This window comes from Tinamus guttatus, unplaced genomic scaffold, assembly GCF_059628265.1.
Source record: "Tinamus guttatus ecotype Peru unplaced genomic scaffold, ASM5962826v1 Tinamus_guttatus_pri_ptg000150l, whole genome shotgun sequence".
In the NCBI taxonomy this organism is placed as follows: Eukaryota; Metazoa; Chordata; class Aves; order Tinamiformes; family Tinamidae; genus Tinamus; species Tinamus guttatus.
In genome coordinates this window covers 175,147-198,027 of record NW_028288684.1, presented here as the reverse complement: position 1 = coordinate 198,027, position 22,881 = coordinate 175,147, and the positions used below count along the sequence as shown (strand labels likewise).

At 45.0% G+C, this 22,881-nt stretch overlaps 1 protein-coding gene across 3 annotated transcripts in view; it reads left to right on the top strand.

The window, feature by feature from the left end:
- CAB39L (calcium binding protein 39 like) overlaps positions 1-22,881 on the top strand; it is a 37,862-nt gene that overhangs the window by 13,426 nt on the left and 1,555 nt on the right. For all 3 annotated transcript variants that reach the window (XM_088522169.1, XM_088522168.1, XM_088522167.1), the window contains 6 exons: positions 6,296-6,460; positions 10,991-11,109; positions 15,913-16,081; positions 19,029-19,088; positions 20,305-20,370; positions 21,308-21,451. In XM_088522169.1, coding sequence (XP_088378295.1) covers positions 6,296-6,460; positions 10,991-11,109; positions 15,913-16,081; positions 19,029-19,088; positions 20,305-20,370; positions 21,308-21,451 — 723 coding nt within the window. The remainder of the gene's footprint in view (positions 1-6,295; positions 6,461-10,990; positions 11,110-15,912; positions 16,082-19,028; positions 19,089-20,304; positions 20,371-21,307; positions 21,452-22,881) is intronic.

Here is a 22,881-nt window from a genome sequence, read left to right as displayed (position 1 = left end):
CCGTGGCTCGGGGCCATCCGCGGTGCCTACAGGTTTGGTAACATTTTCTGAACCCGCTCGGCAGGAAAAGCCCTTGAAGCATCAACGTGGTTTTAGTTGAGAACTGCAAACTGATCTGGGGTCAGGTGAAACTCGGCCTAAGCTGCGTCTACGCCTGGCCTCCACGGGCCACAGTTTGTGGCTTCGCTGGTTTGCGGCTTGGGCTTACGGTGGAACCTGAAACCAAGCGAGTTAAAACCAATTCGGGGCTCTGTGGTGAGCAGTTTTTGTGGCAGGGAGAACCACAAGGCTGCGGTGTCTTTCATCGGTGTTCAGCTCATTTTACCTCACTGCTTTTCTGAAGCATCTTGCCTCTCCCACTTGCATTAAATGTGTGTAACAGGGCTGCTTGCTCGCGTAGATCACTCTAACCTCCCTGCCAATAGTCCCTGCACTCTGTACCCACAGCCCGAACTCCGCGCAGGGAACCTGTGCCCTGGGATTTGGTGAGACGTTTCAAGGCTCCGCTTCCCCGTTCTGCTGATTGCACTGGAGGTGGGAGAAACTCCAGATCCTGTTAGATTAGCTCATGGTGCCAAGAGCGTAAGGGTTGGCTCTTTTGGTTGCTTTTTCATTTTTAAGCACCTTACAATCTCTAATTGTGTTTTGTGTGCATGACTGAAAGTAGGGAAGGAGTCCACGCCCAGGTAGGGCACACTTGTCTCTTCTATTTAACGATACTGCCTTTTAGAAGGACTTTCCTACTGGGTATGTCTGGCTAGCTTGTCTTTACCAACCTCCTTTAGCAAAATATTACGCCTAGTTCTGAAGAGACTCGAGTTCCTGCCTGCTGATCCTAAATGTTCTGCTGAAGTTCCCAATTTTTTCCTGTGTAGCCCTTCAGCGTGGAGTTGTACCAGCTGCAGATCAGTCTGGGATGGTTCTGCAGCTGCACGAATACTGGATGCAGAGCCTGCTGTTTGGAGCCCTTGCAGGTGTGTAGGGAGCAATGTTTTGCCCCTCTTCTTTCAGAAAAAAGAAAAAAAGGGGGTTAATTCACACAGCAAGAATATCTTTCAATGGGTCAGTAAGCTAAAACAAGACAAAACCACACCAAGGCTCTAAAAGCAGACAAAACCACACCAAGGAGACTTACGCTTATGATCCTGATGTGTAACGTGCAATACTGGAAGTTGACTGGGTTGCACATTTGAGTGTTGTACGCACTGGCAGATGTGCATATGTTACTGCATGGAACTGTGTAAAATAGCAGCAGTTTAGAAAGACATTTTTGTATTTCCAGTGCACTGGAAATATGTTAGCGATACAAATAGCGGTAAAACGTAATAACAGTAGAGAATTTCCTGATCAATTTGCCGATGCCAAATATCAGAACCCAGTATTTGTCTTATGCATTTTTAATACCCAAGTTTGAAAAGGTGACAAAGTTTCATGCGATTCTTTTTCTTACAGTTAGGGTGATCACACATGCCACATTAAGTCCCTGAGTGAATAAAGGTAAGAATAAGCCATGCTGACCTGTAATGTATGTGTACACACGTGTGAGCTGGCTGACCCGTCTGCGAAGCAGAGGTGAAATGGAGATGACACCTGGAAAATTCTGATAGTTGATCTTCAGGCACTGGAGCCCATGGCTGTTGGCTCTTCCAGGCCTGACACTTTTCCCTTCCTGGTTTTCCTAATCTTCCATGAAGAGGAGTAACAAGAAGGGCTAAATCTGCACTGCAGATCCACTTACCTCCATCTTCAACAAGCTGAATATGTCTGGGTCAGAGCAACATAATATGGCACTTTTAAGTGTGAAATTGATTTAAGTGTTTTTTTTTTTTATCGCAGATTGTGGCTAAGGAGAAGGGAGAACAAAACTTACAGGCAGAGGTTGAGATGTATTAGGCCATTTAGCTAGAAATTTAAATAGAGCTGCTCAAGTTAGGGCCTCTTTCTAAAGCATCTCTGTGGTGTCCTATGGGACTTTTCGAAACCTGTTTGTACAAAGTTTCTATTTCCGAAAAAAAATATCTGCCTTGTGTGTTTTGCTATAACACACACAAGCACTATTGCAGGAAAGGCAGCTTGGCCTTTGAGTATGGAAAAAAAATCATGTAACTATGGAAATAAAAATTCAGCCTTCTGCGTGAACAACAGATTAGGCCTGTTTTAGCCTTGCATGTTACCCTTTACAATCTCTCTGTAGGAAAATGGGATATTTTAGAAAAAAAATAAGACCCATAGGATGATTTTGTAATCCCTTAATATAAAAGATATGTATTATTAATCTGTCTTGTGTAATTGGAATATAGAGAAAACGTAATAGTTTAGGCTGCATTCTTTAATAATTATATGGGTTTTTTTTCCAAGCCTGATAATCTGCTATCTCAGGAATATTGTTGTGCACTTCAGCCCGCCTGTAGAGATCAGTCTTAAAAAAATAAAAATAAAAAGGCTAAAACTAAAATTATATTCCCTGGCAAAGCAAGTTAATTTTTAACCTAATGGGGTAAAAAAGATCAAGATGTTTTATAGCAGAGGAATACTGAAATATTTCAATAAAGACAGATTAGCATTAGCCACTTCGTAGTGTAGACTGGGCCTTTGCAACCTAAAAACAGACCTGAGTCTGTTCTTCTAATTCGTGTTAGGCTGCAGATAGGGGAGAAAAGTGTTGAGGTCTTTCTGGGAAGAAATTCTTCATATAGGCAGGAGAAACGGAGGAGGCAACTTGGAAGACACCTCTGCCCCTTGCAGAAATGCTAGGATCATATGGCCCCGTTTAGCACCAGAAAGGAAAGGGGACATGAGATCAGAGCATTTTTCAAATCTCAGAGAATCACATTGTCAAATCTCAGAGAATCACAAAGCCCTCAAGCACAAAGTATTTTTGAACACTAAGAGGTGCAATTTCCTGTCTCGCATTGCTTGTGGCTTAAGTGACCTTTTCCTACAGCACATGCTGCCCTGGCGCCTAAAACGTCTTAGAGTTGACTGGGCGCCAGGGGCCTGGCCGTGGGCACAACAGAAACGGCCTCCGACTATAGAGGAGCAGTGACTTGATCCACATGTGTGTGAGTTTAGCACCTGATCACACGCTCTCAGCTGCTGAACTTCCTCACACACCCTGGTGATCTAAAGCTGCTTGCTGCTGTGATCCTGCTGAGTCGGTAATGGTGAGATCTGTAGGGAACCAGGCTCAGGACTGAGTATCTGCAGCTCACAGCGTGTCCAAGCAGCTGCTGAACTTGCAGCAGAGCATGGCAGGACATGTGAATGCAGACAAACCCCTACTTCAGCAGCAGGGGAGGCTGAACGTGTTTGTAACGTAAAGAGGTTATCTGAGCTTATCTGCTCTGTGCTCCCACTCAGAAGCTGACTCGGTAGCCCATAAGGGTATTAAACGAATCCAGAAACTGCTAAAGCGCTTAGATGTTTCCTGTGACCTTTTCTTTTGCTCCATAACTGTTAGTGAAGTGACAGTTGCAGCACTTTTTCCTTTTTCTCTCCTGCTGCCAGCATTGCTGTTGGATCTGAGCACTTTTCATGTCAAATGAGCTGTAGCATGGAAGTCATAAGAGACTTGATAGTTGCTATCACCTCTTTTTGTCCCTGAGGTCCTGTGTGTGGGATTTTTTTGTGGGTGTCTTGCTGAGGTTTGATTTGGTTGGTCCTTTGAGCAAATTTTCCTGAAGAGGGTCAGGAGCTGCCTGACTTCTTAGGAAAAGTTGTTTTAGAAGTACTTTTCTGTTGCCTCTTATTTTCCAAGTGCCTTAGGGAACCTACTTGCTTTTCTGTTTGTTTTGAGGTGGAAAGTGTTTATCCTCTGAGTTCTGAGCAAGTTTCCATCCCAGAAACAGTGCTTACGTACCTTTTTTGGGGAGGATTACTCTAAACATGTAGTAATGTTAAATAGGGATTGTGTCAAAGTGGAGGCTAGAAGTGGTTGCTAATTCAAGAATCTGTGTTTGGGATTATAATTTATTTACAGATGGATTTGAGGGTTAGGGATGGAAGAGAGACTTGTAGATGTCAAGAGGAATCAATTTTGGTGGAAGGTTGGAAGGTGGATCACAGACTATCCCAGAGGAAATAGAGCAGGAGTAAGTTAAACATGAAATTTAGCTTGTGTGCACAAGAGGCAAAGAAAAGGAGCGGATGAGGTGACAGATTGATGGTTTTTTTCCTCCTGCAGCAGTATATGTTTTGGCCTCCTTTTCAAGAACTAAACCTAAGCCTGAGGCTTGTAGACATCCATGCATCAGAAAGGACTACTTATATTTAAAAGGAAAATAAGGGTATCTTTTTTTAAAAAATATATTTGATGACAGACATTTTCACACTCTACAAAGCAGAAGGGGTGAAAAGACAAAAATGTATGGGTTTTTCCTTGGATCTGCTAGTAATTGCACAGTTCCTATGAAGATTTGGAGGTTTAGTTCACAAGATGTCACCCGTGTTGTTAATTCCATCTGTACTCTGTGGGGTAGCTCCAGTGACATACCATTAACATTTGGGGTTAAAAATAAGGCTCTTTTATTGAGCTACGCGAAGGAGCAACAAGACTTCTACTATGTTTGAGGTAATCACATAATCATATTAATTTACATGCCACTCATGTTGGCCTTATGTAAACCAGCATAAAAGAGCAAAACAGGTACCAACAGACTGGGGGAAATTATGCCTTTATACACTTCACATATATGTGCAAAGTGAATGCTTGAATCTCCCAGGTAGATATAATGTGAAGATGGCTTTTTCTAGGTTTATATTAATGTGAATAAAATCCAGGAGCTAGATCACTATAAAAATACTGGGAGATCAACACCAGTCCAGAGATGTCTCTTCTGAGGGCTGTGGGGTAACTTTGTGTAGACTGAGGTGATAATATTGCTCATTTTTCCTTTCATTTTGTATGAGAGATGGTGAAAATATTGGAGTTGGACAACTACTAATACCTAGTTAGCTTCCTGCAATGACTCTTGAGTTTTCTGTGTGTCTTGCTGGGCTACTTTTATTTTTTCTCTTTTATTTTTCCTGCTGAGCTAACCAGTCATTCAGGCAAGTGTTTGCACTATAGATAGGAAATGCTGTTCTTTCTTCAGAAGCTTTCATCACTTTGCTTAGGAATTTCCCGTTGTTCTCAGCTTTGCTTTCAAAACTCTTCCTCTACTTTCTTCCCACTCCTCACCAAAAAAGTCCCAGCCAACACTCTGTATGCACAAGTTGCAGGTCTTGCCTGTGTTTAATGCACCCTGGTGCAGAGAGCAGCATGCCCTCATAGCCCAATGTTAGAGCACTCAGGATTTCACACAAACAAGAAATATTTAAGCCCTTGCACCAAGGAGCATTATTTAATTATTATTTATTATTTGTTAATATTTATTATTATTTATGTAGTATGGAACAATATCTACCTATATTTAGATAAAACAGAACCAACCTAGGAGGAGAGAGTGAGACAGAGTTACCTCGCTGTATCCTGTGGTTGTTTCCCTTTGAAAGTGGGACATTATAATTCAAATCTAAGTCTGCTGGCTGCCACAAACACTAAGCTACTACCTGTTTATACACATTCCTCTTTTGTTTTTCTATTGTAAGCTTTCATAAGGCAATTCCTGATCTGTATTCTAGGTTAGGCACCTAAAACATTGCATCGAATTAAAATAAATTAGGTGGGAGTAGAAGATGAAAGACTTATTTTAGCTTGTTTGGTGGCAGCTGTTGGGTTTTACTGGAGGCACATTAGGTTGTTTAACAGTTTCCCAGCCTGAAGCTTCAATGCCTGAGAGAGCAAGTCCTTGCTGAAGATGCTGGCTCAGAGCACGGCTAGAACACGTAGTGGCAGTGCCAAGTGGCCAGGTTACCGGGATGTTTTGGGGTTATCCGTAAAGAAGCCAGGATAATCCACCTGCAATCCACCAGGATGCGGATAATCCACCTGCAATCCACCAGGATGCGGATAATCCACCTCAGGATGCGGAGGTCCTGTGGCCTCCCCCCGGCAGCTGGGGTCTGCCTGCCCAGTGTCCCCCCGTGGGGCACAGCAGGGAAAGTGCCCTCCAGCTCTGCGTGGTGGCCGTGGTGCCTCGCTGAGGGGATGCCCACAGCTGAGCACAGCTTTGTGCTCGTGGAGGAGCCGCTGCGAACGCTCCGGCCTCCGGGACTGCCTGAGCATGTGAAACCGTTTAATAACACATGCAGTCAGCATAGGTACAGTTAGAAACTTTGGTTTTGAACCGCTTGTCTTTGAAAGTTAATAAAACCTGGTTAAAAAAAAAAAAGCACATTATCTGTTGGTCCACAGGCATCAGAAGAAGTGTCAAAATCCCTGCAAGCCATGAAGGAAATTCTGTGTGGTACCACAGACAAGGAGCCCCCCACAGAAATCGTGGCTCAGCTGGCACAGGAACTCTACAACAGTGGCCTTCTGGTGACGCTCATTGCCAACCTGCAGCTGATAGATTTTGAGGTAGGTCAATGTGCATAAATCTTTCATCTCCTCGGTCCCAATGTTGCCAGTCAGTGTGGCTGATTTTTTCTGAAGCCTAAAAGAGACAGTTTCAATGCCTGCCAAAACCTATGGGCTCACTGTTCTTCACATGCCGAAGAAAGTGGCTGTTGTAGATTGATCCAGTAGACTGGCAGATGTGCTTCTGTACTGCATCCCATGAACTTTCTTGATTAATTAAAAAAAAAAAATAAGAAAAAACATTGCCATGTGAACCAAACCAGGATGCTGCAAATATTGTTTATGACTGTGCACTGCAGTGATTAACCTCTTACCATGGGATAGTGCAGCTAGTGGCAGCCACCATCTCTGCGAGATTGTGGTTGGTTTAGACGGGGCTCAGAGGCACGGAATGAAAGTGATCAGAAGCTGGGAAAAATCTCATATGGGAGGGGGAAAAGAAGACTGAAATATTGGAATGATTTAGTTGAGGAGGAAGGAATTGAAAAAGGTCTTCAAAAACTCTGGTTTCTCTTCTGTGAAACTGATGGGAAATGTCAAGGTAAATTGAATTACCCCCATTTAATTCTTTGCATAAAAGATGAAAGGAATATAACTTTTTTGCCAATCCTGAAAACCTAATATGAATAAAATATAATATGAATAAAAATGTACTTAATTGCCTATAGAAATTACTGACAATTTTGTTGTTAAAGCCAAGAACGTAGCAGGATTAAAAGAACTGGAGTTGCAAATGAACATGGAGAAGTTATGGTAGAAAAGATGCCTGACATTTAAGACGAATATAAACCCTTCCAGCTGCCCTTTAACTGGCAGGGACTGGGAAGAAGCTTGGCCATGTTCTGGGAGGCTGTGGCTGTTCCTGCAGCCTGAGGTCAGCCGCGCTGCTCCCTCGGGGACTGCTCGTGGGGAACCAGGGAAATTCCCAAACTCCGGCCTCTGGGAAGCGGCCAGAGCACCCGGGAGCCTCCGGGCATCAGAACTTCCCAGCCGCGGGGCGGGAGGGCAGTGCCCGCGGGCAGGGCAGGGAGTTGGAAAATCCACTTCCCGGAGCGGTGGGACGGAGCCGTTCCCGGGAGCTGCCTCCTCGGGAAGGCTTCTCCGGGGTGGGAGTCACCAGCTGCTGCTCTGCTTCTCTTTCCACTTTGAAACTGAATGGAAGGAAGGAGGGACGGGCGGGTTTGCTCGGGTTTGGGCTGCACCTTGAGCGAGTCTGGCCTTCAAGGGACGGATACATTTTAAAAATTAATTTCCAGAAGTTGTCACTGGGGTTTTCCCAGGTGACAACCTTTCCATTTTCCTCCTCGGGTCTTGATTTCAAGAGTGTTTTTGCTTTTAATGATGGAATTTCATCCAATCCAAAAAAGAAAAGAAAAATAATGATGGAATTTCTTCAGACCCTTCAATTTGCTATCTGCCTGCTGCCCCTGCAACTGTTAGATGTCTTGGTGCAAAATAAGGATGCAGTAATTTAGATTTTTAAAGAGGGGAGGGAAGGAGAAGGAGGAAGAGAAGAAGAGAAGCTATTGTTAGCAAATATTCCCTAGCAGAGAAATTTCTCCTTTTTACATTATTTTTATTTTTTTTAGATTAAGACTGCCTGACAGTCTATATTGCTTTTTTCTGAAACATAATATTTTGTACCCATCTATCACACCCACGATCTTCAAATGTAAACTCTGAGTAAAATACCAAGCAAGTTATTAGAACTGTTACGTGAGTAACAGTCATTCAGCAACATAATGTAAATGTGGTTCTAATAGCATAGCTCATGGAAACATAATAACCAAGAACATTTTTCACTCTAATAACTTTTATTACAAAACAGTCTTTCTTTCCATGATAAAGCTTTTCAATCATTTAGCAAAACTTCTAACTTTTACTTTATTCCTTTTTGGAATTAATAAAATGAAATGTCTTTGGAAAACAGGCTAGTAAGAGCGGATGTTGCTCTGTCTTCATATTTCCATTTTTGGGGGGTTTATCAAGTTTTCTGCTTGTGTTTATTATATTAATTTATTGTTCATAAATGTCATTTAGGTGTCCTTGTTGACTAAGCAATTTCATCACCTTTTAACATACAAGGCTTTTTCTGTGATCAGTATGTGATGGTAGACAGCAAAATTTGAAAACATGGGAAAAGCTGCTTTCTGAAGGAAATGATGTTTATGTAATTACCTGCTTTTTGTCCTGGTTTGGCCCCTTTGCTCCTACCTCCTACCCTTCAGCCTCCACCCTGCACCTGGTGGCTACTTTGAACCCAGTTTTGCCCGGTAGTGCTTATGTAAAAGACTTTGTGAAACTTGGTGACTTGGAAAGAGACAATATTAATATTAATACCACCAATGAGGAGAAAAAACAGATGCTGGAGTCCTGTTTCATCTGCCAATACCCTTGGCTGGGGGATGTGAGGGTGGCCAGGGAAGGCTCGTGTGTCCTTCATGCCTCTATCACACATCTACAGGAAACAGAAAGGAAGCTGGGTTTGAGCAGAAGCCCTCTGCTTCCATGAGACTGAAGTGGGGCAAATTCAAAATGGGAAATTTATGGGTGAACTTGGAAGAGCTCTTGGAGGAGGGCAGGTCTGCAGAAATAGTTAAGTTTACCAAGATGTGTTACAGCATGCAAACCTACATGTTCCTAAGCTGTGAAGCCAGCGAGAGGTGGTAAATGTTAAAAATATCCTCTCACTTTGTCAGGAAATATGAGCTACGTTATGGTAAAGATGTCTTGCAAGTTGTTTTTTTTTACAGAAATGATGGCATCCTTTGAGCTCCCGTCTAGCTGTTTTCTTCTCTTTCTGCACACAGCCCTTCTATCTTGTGCTTCAGTTATCATACAGATTTCATTATAAGGTGAACTTGAAGTGCAGAGTCCAAGTGGGAAGCGTTGCAAAAATATTCCAACAGTTTTTGTGGGTGTCTGATGTTGAGGGAAGTCTGCCTTGGTTCCCTATCTGCCTCTGTTCCCTAGAGGAGAATCCAGAGAGACCAACAGCTTTGGTTTTCACAGTTATCCTCCTAGAAAATATGTTATTATTGGATATAATGTCTTAGTGCACCTAATATTAAAGGGTAATAAAAATTTTGGCTTACTAGGGAAAATCACTTAAATCTTGGCCATTTTTGTCTCTGTCTTTCAACAGCTCTTCCATTTTTTGGATTTTTTTTTTTTTTTTCATTTTGGAATAACTGCTGCGGCCACTGGGGATCGCAAGATTCCGGACATACGTTGTGGATGTTGTAAAGATGGGACGTTTGTATAAAGAAATGGCTTAATTAAGAGAATGTCCAGGGGTCAAAAATGTTGCAGACAAAGGCAGATGGACTGGCCAGTTCTGATGTGATCCTCTTATTTAATTCCCTTAGTCCCCGAACCTCCAGGCCAGCTGGGCTGGAGCGACGAAGAAAGCGGAATATTCTGTGCTTCTCAGCTGTGATTGATTTGTAGAGGTGAAACTAGGGAATTTCCCTCCGTGTGAAACTATCTGCTCCTTGGCTTAAAACGCCCAGTGGTTTCTTAGCCAAGGAATGTTTGTGCTCTCCAGGCAGATCAGTGAGCGTGGACGGATTGTAACTCGCCCTTGGCTCCAGGCTGCCCTGTGCACAGTGCCCCGCTCCCTCCTCAGCGCCCTGGTCACTGGGCATCAGTGCAGCAGCCTCTCCCCTCCAGCCTCTTCTCAGCATCAATCTCTCTCCTGTGGCCGGGGGAGGAAGAGGACCTAAAATGCACGAGGTATCAGCAGACTCCGCAGCTGAGCGGAGCGTCATTGGGAAGGTCCTTCCCAAAAGTTGCCTGCGTGGGGATGTTTGCTGCTGCAAAACACCATTTTGCAGTGCATGTTGGTCTGGATACAGGAGAAACTGAGAGCAGAGTTAAGGATCCTTCCCCTCTTAGTCGTGACTAAAGTAGAAACATGAGGTATATGGCATGGCCCTGTGATCAGTTATAGTGATTTTACTCTTTGTGGTAAAAAGAATGTGCACGATCATGGAATCTGTCTGTGTATCGGGCTAGGGTCAGTTTCAAGTTTAACCCCCCCTTTTTTTTGAAAGTAAGATCAGATTTGCTTTGATCACGTAAGAATGAGGAAAAACTTTGGCTTTGTAAAGCTAGACTGTGCTTCACTGTACTTGGTACTGGCTTCACTACTTAATCTTGAAAGCAAGTGCACCTTGCGAACACCCGTTTGGCACAGAGCAGCTGTGCGTGTGTGTTAGTGCTTTCTTGTTGCTTACTCGGATCTCGAGGGACTTGCTCAATAGAATAAGGAGGGTGCATGTCTTGGTAAAGGAAATACCCAAATTTGTGTGTGGGGGGCGAGTGGTATTCAGAGCAACCTCATGGAAAAAAGCCTGTTTTGTCATTTGAAGAGACAGCACATGTCAGGTGGGAGGAGTGTGGAGGGCCTGGAAAAGAGACACACACTTGATGCAATTTAAATTTCATTTCCCCTTTCAATAGAGATTATTCTAAATGATCGTTTGTTCATGCTTTTACAGTTGAAAATATATTTTGCTTCTTTAACAGGGCAAAAAGGACGTGTCCCAGATATTTAACAACATCTTGAGAAGACAAATCGGCACACGCAGCCCTACTGTGGAGTACATTAGTGCCCATCCACATATCCTGTTCATGCTTCTAAAAGGGTGGGTGCTTTTGTTTGGCTTTCATTCCCATTAAAGAACACTGCCTGCAACGCGTCGGCACTGCACGCGGTCTACATTTTCACCTAGAGTTTAACAAAAATAGATGGGATTTCAGCCTCTATTCTAGATTTCGTATTTCATTTCTCTTCCACTGGCTTGCTTTTTGCCTAAAAGTATGTGCCTAAATGACTGAATTATTTCATTTGGCTGTTATTTCTTCACTGTACTTGGCGTTGGGATAATTCTGTGCTGTTTGTTTTTGCCTGCTCACCGTGTGACACGGGGCCTTCGGGGCTGGCCCTGAGCTCTTCTGTAGCCCTGGGGGTACTGCTGGGTTTCACTGAGGCCTCTCTGCGTCGCGCCGTGAGCTGCAGCGGCCGCTGTGAGTGACTGCAGCCAAAGGCTTGGGTCGAGCACAGAGAAGGAAGAATGCACAGAAAGAAGAGCTGGGTCTGTGGGACGGGCTTCCGAAACGCTTGCAGCCACGTGTGAATTTAAGCTTTAAATTATGCCAGCAAAGTACTCTCTTTCTTTCAGAATTAAGTTGTTTTTCTTTCTTTCTTTTGTCTCACTTTAACCTCTGAGGGAGTAAGTGTTTAGCAGGAAGCCAGTGGTTCCCAAGGTAAGTTGGCCAAAGAGGAGGCTGCGCTGCAGCGGTGTGAGGACATCAGCTGTTGGAGCATTCAGGAATGCACAAGTATTGGCCTTAAATTCTTGAGGTTTCTGTCCATTCTGCTTGGCCACAAAGTGTCTTCCCTGTAGCAAGAATGTTTGCTTCTCCAGCTCTTGAAATCTGCTGTTTTCTGATCAGCCTTTCAGTTTTCTACGGTGGTCTTTTCCTGGCTTTGTGGTTTTACATATTTTTCTTCCAGGAAGGGGGAATGCAGATGTGATTGCTTAGACTTAAATAAAGGATGTAAAAATGACTGTGTTTACCAGCTGTACAGTCTGAAACAACATGGACTGTTGTGTTCCACGTATGGTTAGAGTAGTAACAGCCATTCCAAATCATATAGGCATCTTTAGGTAATGGTACTTAAGGGAAGGAGTTTTTTTTTTCTTTAATGTCTTTCTTGCTCTTGGTGCTTAAGAGTTGCCCTTTTACCACTTTCTCCACAACCTGACTTGGGAAGATGCTTAAACACCCTCTAAGGTACTTGCAAGATAGGAATACAAAGCCAAGGGTGAAGGTTTTCTCAAGCAGCTTCCACATCTCCTGAATGGAGACCTACGAGAGACACCCTGGCCCCCTTGTAGAGTCAGTGCAGAGAAACAGGCACTTCTAGAGCACGTTGCTTTTCCTCCTAAGATAGTTATTTGCTTCAAAACGGGCAGCATTCCAGCACAGCTGAGTAGGAAAAAGCAATTGAGAGAACTGATTTATATCAGTGTTTTAAAGAATTATGAGCCTGTCGTTGGACACGGAGGCAAGACTTGGCTGTGACAGGATTGGATCTGCTTTCCACACAGGCAGAGGGGTGAGGAACCCGGGCAGGTCCTTGTCCTGCTCTTCAAAGTATTGTGATTAGTTGTGATTCATCTTTAATTTTGAAGGTGACTCTCTCTGTGTTGCTGAACACCAGCTTCCTCAGAAAGCAAGCCAGTAAGCTTGCTACATTTTTTTTAATTTGTTCATTAAAGATCAACATTTCAATATACCTCAAAATACTTGTTTCAGGGCAGTGATGATAATTCTGTCAGTCACAGTTGAAGCTGTACAACTGTTCTCAATTCCCTATACAGATACAATCATTTTCTTCTCCTTTCTGACTTTGCTTTTTGGATTCCCCCACACACATGCACACTTTTTCACTCAGTTTTGTTTGAAACACTGTGTGTGCCTCTCTCCCATATGTCTCAGCCTTATTTAAAGTGTTTTGGATCACGTCCCAGATATTCTTTGGCATCTGTAAAGACAAATAATATTAAGATGATAGTAAAGATTTTATCTTCTGCATATGTGCTGCTGATAGACACGGCGTCCCGTGGAGTGTGACCCGAGCCACAAAGCGCTGGGTATATCCAAGGGGCAGTGGTTGCTGGTTTTGTGGAGCCAGCTGATGTATCCTGCCTTGCACCTTCATGGCTCTGCGCTTGGTTGGCCCTTTGGCTTCTTGTTCTTGACTTTTTGGCTCTCTCCCTGCTCCGTATGGATGAAAACGCAGCTTGAGGAGGGCGTTGCGGGCTTGTTTGACGCTGAATGAAATACATGAAGGCAAAATGTGCATGAAGGAAAGGAAAAATGAATTTGGCTCACTTGTAGAAAAGAGCAGAGTCGCCATTCAGTGAATTTTTTGTATGATGGTGTCGGGAGAGGGGAAGAAGAAGGGAAAAAAAGCCACTGTGGCCCTGCGCACAGAGCCTGGGACTATTGTGAAGGGCTGTCATTGTCCGGCTTGTGTTGGATGCAGAATTTCCTCTGCCTCCTGACAGGCAGTTCCCAACAGGATCAACAAAAGGTTGCTTTTCCCCTGCATAATGTGAGCTCTGTTGAGGGGGAAGGATCCTGAATCACATCTCCCTCCCAGTATTTCCTGCCTCGTACTCTGGTGGCACTGCCAGTTTGCCATAATTGTTTTCACTTTTTAGGTTTCGTTTTATTTCTCGGCTACTCCCTCGCAGACTTGGAGCTTCAGAAAAACATGTAGCACGTGGTTTATTGCTTCATTTTTTTTCCTTAGACTAATTGACTTTCCTGCTGTGTGGGCACTTGCGTTCCTAGTTTTGCATGTTCTGTGTGTGTGCAGGCTTTGTGTACGTGTAGGATTTCAGATAAGTACAATGCTTGCCATATACAGTTCCTGATCTATTTTTTTTCCCTCTGGTATCAATCTATTGCATTCTGAGACATAAGTCCAGAAATAATACAGGCCCTCTGTAATTTAAAATGTTTTTCCTTTTCTAGTACAGTGATTATAGCAGATTCAGGATGTCTGTGGCACTCGGAGCAGTGTTTCTCATGAGTTACAAATGTGTAGGGTCTTATGTGAATCTGTAAGATCCTACGTGCAGCTAGTTTAAATGGGATAAAAACACAGCTGTGTGTCACGAGCTCCCGCGTGCCGGGCTCGGTGCCTTCCTGCCTCCTCCCCTTGTGCAGCCTTCGGCACCAGCCGCACGCGGTGAGTTCCCCTTGCACCAAGCCGTGTTTCTGCCTTCAGGCTGCCTTGCCTCTTTCAGACTCCAGAAAAACGAATGTTTTAAAATATTCCAAATCCATTTCTGCCTTCTTGGTTGCCCAGTAGTCAATGTCTGGGGATTTCCTTAGGCTGGAAGCCCATCAGAAGGGAGAAAAAAAACATTTATTTCGTTCCTGCTGCAAGAGTACCTCGGTGCAGAGTAGCACTGGCTCTTTCGAAGGGACTTTGAAACCTGTCTCTGCCGTTCCTGCTTGCCAGGTGGCTTCCTTGGCGCAGAGGTGCGGGTGCAGAGCAGCCCGTGTCCCCTTTTGGGCGCGTTGCAGGAGCCAGCCCCGCTGTCCTCGCCGCGCGAGCCGCAAGCCCGTAACCAGCTCTAGGTAACGGGGCGCTTGGCTAGCAGGGCTTCTGTTGATACTTGTGTTTTTTTAAGTTATTGTGCTGGGAACAATGCAGTTTGCTTGTATTCCAACCAAAATATTCCTTGGCTGACTATTAACTATTTTCCTGGCTGCACTCCTAGGAGCAAATCTGCCTCTTTGCTTGGCAATTACTATTCCAATTAATGGAGCCGAGGGGGTTACATCTTAACAGAAAGCATCAACGAGTGTCTATTATGTGAGGAGTCTGAAGTTCAGGTTCGCACGTGTTCCCCCAGATGGCACGAGCAGGACTGCGGGCACGTGTGTAAGGGTGGGAAGCCCCATTTGCCCTTCTGCAGTCAGCAGTTCATTTTGCATTAAGCCAGCTCTTGTTGGCACCAGGTTGAAGTATGCGGCTCTGCTCCGCTCCCCAAACGCTACCATTCTTTTAAAGTGCAAGTTGGTGGGGCGTTGAGGGCCCACTCACTCCGAGCACAGATGGCATTTTGTCTTGCTGCTTGGCCTAGGGATAGAAATGAATTGTCTCATGGAAAAATGAGGCCGATGATAAGCTCAGGGTGGTAATACACAGTTCTGAGATAGTGTAGCCAGCTCACTGCAACAGAGGTGCTTTCTGTCCCCTCGGACTTGGTTGCTTTCACATGACTGAATATGGCTTAAATATGTTCATTTTAAGTCCCTCCTAATTGTTAGATTTCTCTCTTGGTCGGGGGCTTTAAAAAAATTGTTTCTAGCAGCTCTGTTTTAGCTGCAACTTGAGGAGCTAATACCTGGCTCCTAAACAAGCTCTTGGTCTCTGCGGAGGAGGGACTGGGCAGATCTAAGCTGTAGGAAGGATCTTAGAGCGACAGAAAGCTCAACCTGGTTAGTGGGTAGAAGGCCTGGATCAGCTCCCCTTACCTTCCTTGTGTGGCATGAATGCTCTGGAGTGACTCTGTCTAGAAGAGAAGTGGGAGCTGAGGGATGGTCATGAGAGGATGAGCTGAGGAGCGCAGAATTACTTTGAAATGGAAGAATGTTAGATTGTATGGGCTTATCGTTCTCATAAATCCAAAAGGGTGGAGTGGTTCAGCTGAAACCTGGTGCATTTGGGCCAGCTAGAAAGCGCTGGTGGCCTCATCTGTGCCTGGTCTTCGTGAGGAGCTGGCACTGGCGTGAGCGCCGCCGCACGCGGCGTTCGCTGCGACCCGGCCTTCCCCTGCTCCCAGCTCCCCTGTCACCGGGGCTCTGCTCACTGACGTTTGTCCCCCTGTGTGTTGGGTCTGTTCCTCCTCGTTGTGCAGGTACGAGAGCCCGCTCATCGCCCTGCGCTGCGGCATCATGCTCAGAGAGTGTGCCCGGCACGAGCCGCTGGCCAAGGTCATCCTCTTCTCAGAACAGTTCAGAGACTTCTTCAAATATGTGGAAATGTCAACTTTCGATATCGCTTCTGATGCCTTTGCTACGTTCAAGGTAAATTACTTGGTGCCTGTGTCGTGGCGTGTGGTTAAAAATGCCATTTCTGCAGCAGTGATCACTACATGTTGTGTTGCCTTTGAACTGCACAGCTTGCTTACAGCAAGTAACTGATCCTTGGTCTGGCTGTACCAGGGTTCACAACAGGGATCATCGCTGCAGAGTATCTTTAATCCAGATTTAGGTTTCACTAGTGTCCTACATCTCGTTATCCCCAGGCTTTTTATTGCAGCTATTTAAAACTGTATTTAGTCGTGCGTCCTGTGCAGTTCTATAATGCATCATCTCTCTTCTCGCCCGACCTTCTCCCCAAAATAAAACCACTCCCTGTTTTGACAACAACCAGTAAATAGAATGAAGTGTTTAAATTTAACCTTTGAAATCCTCTGGTTTTTGGCTGACTCATCTGCTAGTGCAATCTTGAGCAGAAGTCGCTGCCCATAGGCTTAATATAGAGGAACAAGTGGATTATTTCTGCAAAAATAATTGGAGAAAATTGTGGAAAATTCTTCACAGGGAGAGGGCCTTCTAAATATAGATGTAACTTTTTTTTTCCTTCTATCAGTTGGTTCTTTGCTGTCATAGAAACAGGTTGTTCGCTCTTTCTCCTCAAAGCTAATTAGAAGCATGATTAGATAGGCCGCCGGAATAGCTGAGATGGGAGAGAGTTCAAGCAAGAGCTTCAGTCCAGGTAAAAAGACACATGTGGAACTACAGAGGAATGCATTGAAAATCTGTGTCTCCGGGGAGGACCAGGGACTCGTGCAGCCCTCCTCGGAAAACTGGTGTCGTTCATGGACCTTCAGCCGTGGAACTCGCTCTGCCCCCTGCGCTCCACGAGTATTTTTAGTGGGGTTTAAATGTGGGGTCTGCACCCGCACGCATATGGGCAAGAGGGGAGTCGTGAGGGCCCTTCATCCTCAGGCACAGGTCAGGAGGTGCCTCCTGTGCGGAAAATCTCGCTGTCAAGAACTGAATGTCCAAAAAGGAGACAGAGGAGTCCTAAAACTTTATTCGAATAAAGGGAGAGTCCACCGGGCATATCCCTGTGGGGTCTCTCAAATTGCTGGGGGACGCAGCCCCGCTTTTATCCTAATTTCCCGAACGAGGGACGCCCTCTCCTTTTCCCCATTGGCCAAGGTACTCAGAAGTTACAGCCTTTCCGGCCCACCTACACCGAACTCTGGCCTCCCGCCATCTGTTCTCACCTGAGCTCACCAACTCCTTTGTCCCCCTTGCTGAAGAATGTGGGGCAATTGCCCTATTTCCCTTCTTTGTAAAGGCCCCATCTCCTTGCAGATGGCTCTTTTTGTCCTTCTGGGCTCATGGCTCCACTCAGTCTCCCCTCCCTTTGTCCTGCTCTTCAGCCAAACTGTGGAGAAACCCCCTTATTGATGAATACAGAAACTTGAGCATTCCGCTCACTCCTAAATGTCTGGGGCAAATCGATGACCTGTGCTTTTAAAGACTGCCTCTTAGCACCTGCTAAGTTCTGGAAACGAAATGGTTAATCTCAGCTCAGCTCCTTGGCCCTTGCTCCAAACGACTGGAGCAGCAAGAAGCGATGTGGAAGCAATGGAATCATGAAACACGGAGCTAGCTTGATTTCTCATTCCATAAAAACGAGGGCCGTGACTGCTGGCTGCCTGCGTTCCCGAATTCACGTCGCTGGGCCCGTTCCCCCGTGTTGGGTTTGCAGCGTCGCGCCTGGTTCCGAGCAGGGATCCTCGCACGGTCTGTGCCCCGGAGGAGGGTCTAATCAAACGTGTTTTGAAGTCTGAGCCTATTTATAGCAGGGAAGCGCTCGCATTTTTGGTGCTTTCTTTAATTAAACCCAGCCAGGTGACGGCTGAGAGGAGAGCTGGAAATGCAGCGGGAAAAGGGCCGGGCTGGGAGGCTCTCCTGGGTCTTGCAGGGAGAGCCACGTTTGGGATCATTTTCCATTTGTGCCCCCTGCTGAACGACGCTGTTCGTTGCCTCCTGAGCGCTCTGCGGAAAAGCTTGTGGAGTTTGGGGGCACTCAGCCCTGCCAGATGAAAACATATATACATATTTAAAAAATACAAAGCATGATGCACTGGATTTTATAGCACTCTGCTTTCCTCTTGTAATTGAAAATTAAAATCGGGGGGTTAGAATGTGAGGGATTTGTTTTAGCTGCGATGCTGGGGAGGATGTGTCTGTGCATCTGCTCAACAGCTCATCGGCTTCCGTTTCTCATGGTGGCTACAAAACCAAAGGAGAGATGATGAAATAGTGACAGAAACTGATTCACTGGCAAACATATCTCCTCAAGTGGCCTCCGTCAGTCATTTATTGTGACCAGCGTGCATAGTAAAAAAAGCAGTCAGATGAAAATTAAAGAAGTGCCTCAAACTGGCTGCTTCAGTTTATAGCCTGCTCGTCTAGTAAAGAGCCGTGGCTGCCTCTGGAGCGGAGGGTTCGCGTCTCCATCGCTGAGCACCAGCCCTACCCCTGCCCGGGCAATTTCTGCAATTTCTGCATCAGTTGGAGATCAGCAATAGCACTTGGTTAAATTTACCAAATTTACCATAATCTTGCAGTTGTGGGGTAGAGTGTAGATCTCTTCTGGTCCTCAGACCACACGTGATCCCTCCATTAAGGGTTGTTTTAGCCATAAGAAAGGGTACGAGGAGAGAGGAGTATGAAGAAGGAGCCTTAGAATAATTTATATTGATTTCCGCTAGCATCCATATAATTGTTCTTCAAGTCCTAGGAAGCATACAGCAGCTGAACGTGATGCAGTGTTGGTTTTTTAAACTCTTTTTCTCTCGTGAAATCTTGAAAATACCTTGTAAAAGATAACCCGGTAGAAAATACTAATCCACACTTGAAAATAAAAGGGAGAACTAAGCGCAAAGGTAGTGTTTCCCTTCCAACCTTAACCATTCTGTGCTTCTGTGATTTCTCTGCTCTTTTTCAGGACTTGCTAACAAGACACAAATTACTGGTAGCAGATTTCCTGGAACAAAATTATGATACAGTAAGTATAAACGATAAATTATTTTTTAAAAGCTCTGTTCAGAAAGAGCCTGCTTTTAGCAGTGCAGGATTTCATGTTCCACAGGAAATTGTCACCCAGGACTGCAATCCTCCATGAAAGATATTGCTTTTACTGAAGGAGAATCCTCATTAGGCCTTTGAAAATCGAGGTGCCTCTGCTGTGCACACGTATGTCAAATTTTCAGGAGAACTCATTGTTTTAAAGCAATTCTTATTTGTCTCTATATGCAACAGTTTTCTCCATATGTGAATGAAAGCTGTAAATTTAGCACCTCCATAGGTAGTGGGGCAGGGGAAAACAGTCTTTACCTCCTTTAAAGAATTTTGTGCTTCATTTTCGCTTTGTAAAACTTTGGGGCACAGGAGAGATGTTACAAGAAGCGGCACTAACTTCTACTACCTGATCAGGACTTCGGGTACCCGATCAGGAGACTGAGATGTGAACATCCATTTTTCCTTCCTAAGGCAATTAGTCAGTTGCATTTTTCACTTTGATTTTTTTTTTTCCAGATCTATTTTAAGGAAAACAGGGGGTCAGAAAAATTCCATTGGAATCAACTAAGATTGTACTGATATGGTTAATGGAATTAGACTTCAGGTCATGTTCTCATTTTAGCTGAGGTATTTTTTACTTCATTGCCAAAGGAAAAAGAAAAAAAGGCCAAGGATTATCTTTTCTATTAGGATTCATTAGAGTTAGCAAGAAGCTAAAATCAAAATCAGGCTTTTTATTGCTGAGTCATAAATGCAATTAAACTGGAGCAAAAATTACCATCTCTGCTCACCTTCTCTATTAGCACTGAAGAAACTGCGGTGGGACAGTCCCTGCTCTGCATTTATGTAACACTTAAAGAAGTGTAAATTGTGGAAATTAGCAGTTTTTAAGTGACTCTTGGATGTCAGTGGAGTTTTTTTGTGTGTTTGGTAGATGGTCTGAGCACGAATGGGTGGACAGTGCGTGCTGGACCACATGAATCTTCGGGCAATGGAATCATCCTCCTGTAAAAGAAGCTGCGTAGGTGGAAGCCCAAGGTGTCATGGTTTAAACAATGGTTTAAAGTGTGGTTTAAAGCTCCTTGTATGGAGCCACCTCCACGAGCAAGGAGGGATGGCTGAGGGGGAAGGGGACGCTGGGGAGAGGGGCCAGGGAAGGATGGATCTGAACAGGTTGCGCTGTGTTCTCTTTGCTGCTCTAGATCTTCGAGGATTACGAAAAGCTCCTGCATTCTGAGAATTATGTGACAAAGAGACAATCTTTGAAGGTAAAGTGAAGTTCGTCAGCACTTCCCTCCACAAAGTTGGAGTCTGTATTATGCAAAGCATCAAAAGATACTGTGACGTAGCAGCCACAGGCCTCGTAGCAAGAAAATGAAGTGAGAGCTTGTTGCTCTTGTCCCAGTGAATTAGTTGCAGGTTTTATTTCACAGAATCACAGAATGGCTGAGGTTGGAAGGGACCTCTAGAGATCATCTAGTCCAGCCCCCTGCTCCAGCAGGGACACATAGAGCACGTGGCACAGGGTGGCATCCAGGCGGGTTTGGAAGATCTCCAGAGAAGGAGACTCCACAACCTCTCTGGGCAGCCTGTTCCAGGGCTCTGTCTCCCTGACAGGAAAGAAGTTCTTCCTCACATGGAGGTGGAACTTCTGTGTTTCAACTTACACCCGTTACCCCTTGTCCTGTCATGAATCTTCAGTAAAGCACCAGGCCGTTTCTGTGGAACAAACACCATCCCTTGTTCTTTCTGACCTTAATTTTGTACTTTGGTTTGTAGCATAGGTTAGAAAGAACTTGAGAGCGATGTGATAGTCCCTAGTTGGGCACTGTTGCTGAGTCTAATGTGACAGGAACAAATAGGTCCATCAAAATCTGAATGAAATGAAGGGGCGTCTGTAGAACAGCTGCTCTGCTCCTGCTTCTGCCCTCGCTGGCTCATGGTGTTGCACGTGGTCCTTGAGGTACCCATCTCTGTGTTTGGAAAATGAGCATTGCTAGGCATTAACTCATAGCATGATAACAAATCCAGGTGTATGTGTGTGTATACACATGTATATAAGTATATTTTTTAAGTAGTGATATTGAAATCTCTTCGGGCTAACATAAAAATATGCTGATGCCATTTTTTAATATTCTGAAAAAAAAAGTGGTGGGCTGGAAAAAAAACTTGTGTTTTTTGCATTTTTTGCACTTGCCTCTATAGCTGTTGGGTGAATTGATCCTGGACCGGCACAACTTTGCCATCATGACGAAATACATCAGCAAACCAGAGAATCTGAAGCTGATGATGAACCTGCTGCGAGACAAGAGCCCCAACATTCAGTTTGAAGCATTTCATGTGTTCAAGGTAAGTGTGATGAGCTGCAGAGACAGCAGGCTTTGTCTTCTGCCTACAAAAGGGTCTTCCAAGCTAAGGGGTTTTCAGTTCCTCGCAGATAATTGAGTGTATCTTGCTAGGAGACATTTCCATCCATGGTTTGTCTGCACCTTCCTTCATTTTGCCCAGTGGTGCTGCAGAAAGATGAAGTGAACAGTGGTAGCACTGTGCAGCAGCGGGGGCACAGTTTGCTTTTAAACCTATTAAAAAGATTGGGTAAATATGTAAGGAGTTGAATCCTTCCATCTTGTTGCAATGTTTGTTAATGTGGCTGAAAGCAGTTGCCAGGTGCAGCCATATCCCTTTTTGGGGATTTTTTTTTTCCCTTCCATATAATGCTAATGGAGGGAAAAATTACCTTTTTTTTCTCCCCCTATCAAAAATGTTCTGTCCTCTGGGTCAGAGCAGGAGCAGAATTGTTCTTAGGCAAAGCTACCTTTCCTTTACCTGATTTCTGGAATTAGCACATTCATTTCAATCCATGTAGGTAGAGCTGTTAATGATTTTCAGCGGGAGGCATTGACTCCATCATGAAGATGGTTAAAAAAATCTACCTTCTCTCGCCAAAAGCTCCTGCTGCTCCAAAACGCTGCCTCACCCTCCTCCGATTCCAGGTCTCTCTTGGGGTTTTGTAGCTCTTGCCATTTCTGATGTGGAAAAAAAGCCTTTTGGGTCTGCGCTGGGGAGGCCTAGGAGAGGCGCAGCTGCTGCAGGAAGGTTTTCCTCTCCAAAACGCTCAGGAGAGTTAAAATAAACCCTCCCCTTCCCGGGCAGCCCTCGGCTCTGCCATGGGCGCCGTTGCCCTGAGCCCGATCCCGCCAGCTGCGCTGATTCCATGTGAAAGTAACTGGGAGAGAATTTGCTCCTCAGCTTTGGATCTCGGCGGGTTTAAACTGTACTTGCATTTTAAAACTGTGCCCACTAAATACCTGGATAGTCCTGGGTGAAATTACAGCCCCCTAATTGCAGGGACTTGAAATCAAAGTTGTTCTGCTGGGGCGCTGATACTCACTGCTCTGTCTGAGCTGCCAGGGGATTTGGGTTTAAATTACCTGACTTGGATGTTTCACCAGTTAGAGAAACTTGAAATAGAAGAGTGGTTGTTCTGGACGTATCCAAATTCCAGCTTCTCCGTGTCCCCAAACGGCTCCTGACTCGTAGGTCCCTGAGGCAGCTCCTCATCGTTGGGCATGCAGAGCTGCAAGAGGTACAGTGCCACAGTGAGCCCCCTCGGGCTCCAAAATTCCTCCCAGGAAGGTGGAGTGGTTAAAAGGGCAGCAGCTCTTCAAGCTCTGAGACCTCTTACCCACCAGGGAACTGCAGACACAGGGAGGTCCCTCTTGTGGTGCCTCCTTCCAGCTTCCTGGAGGGGCCTGACCTTCCTCCCACCTCCAGCTCTT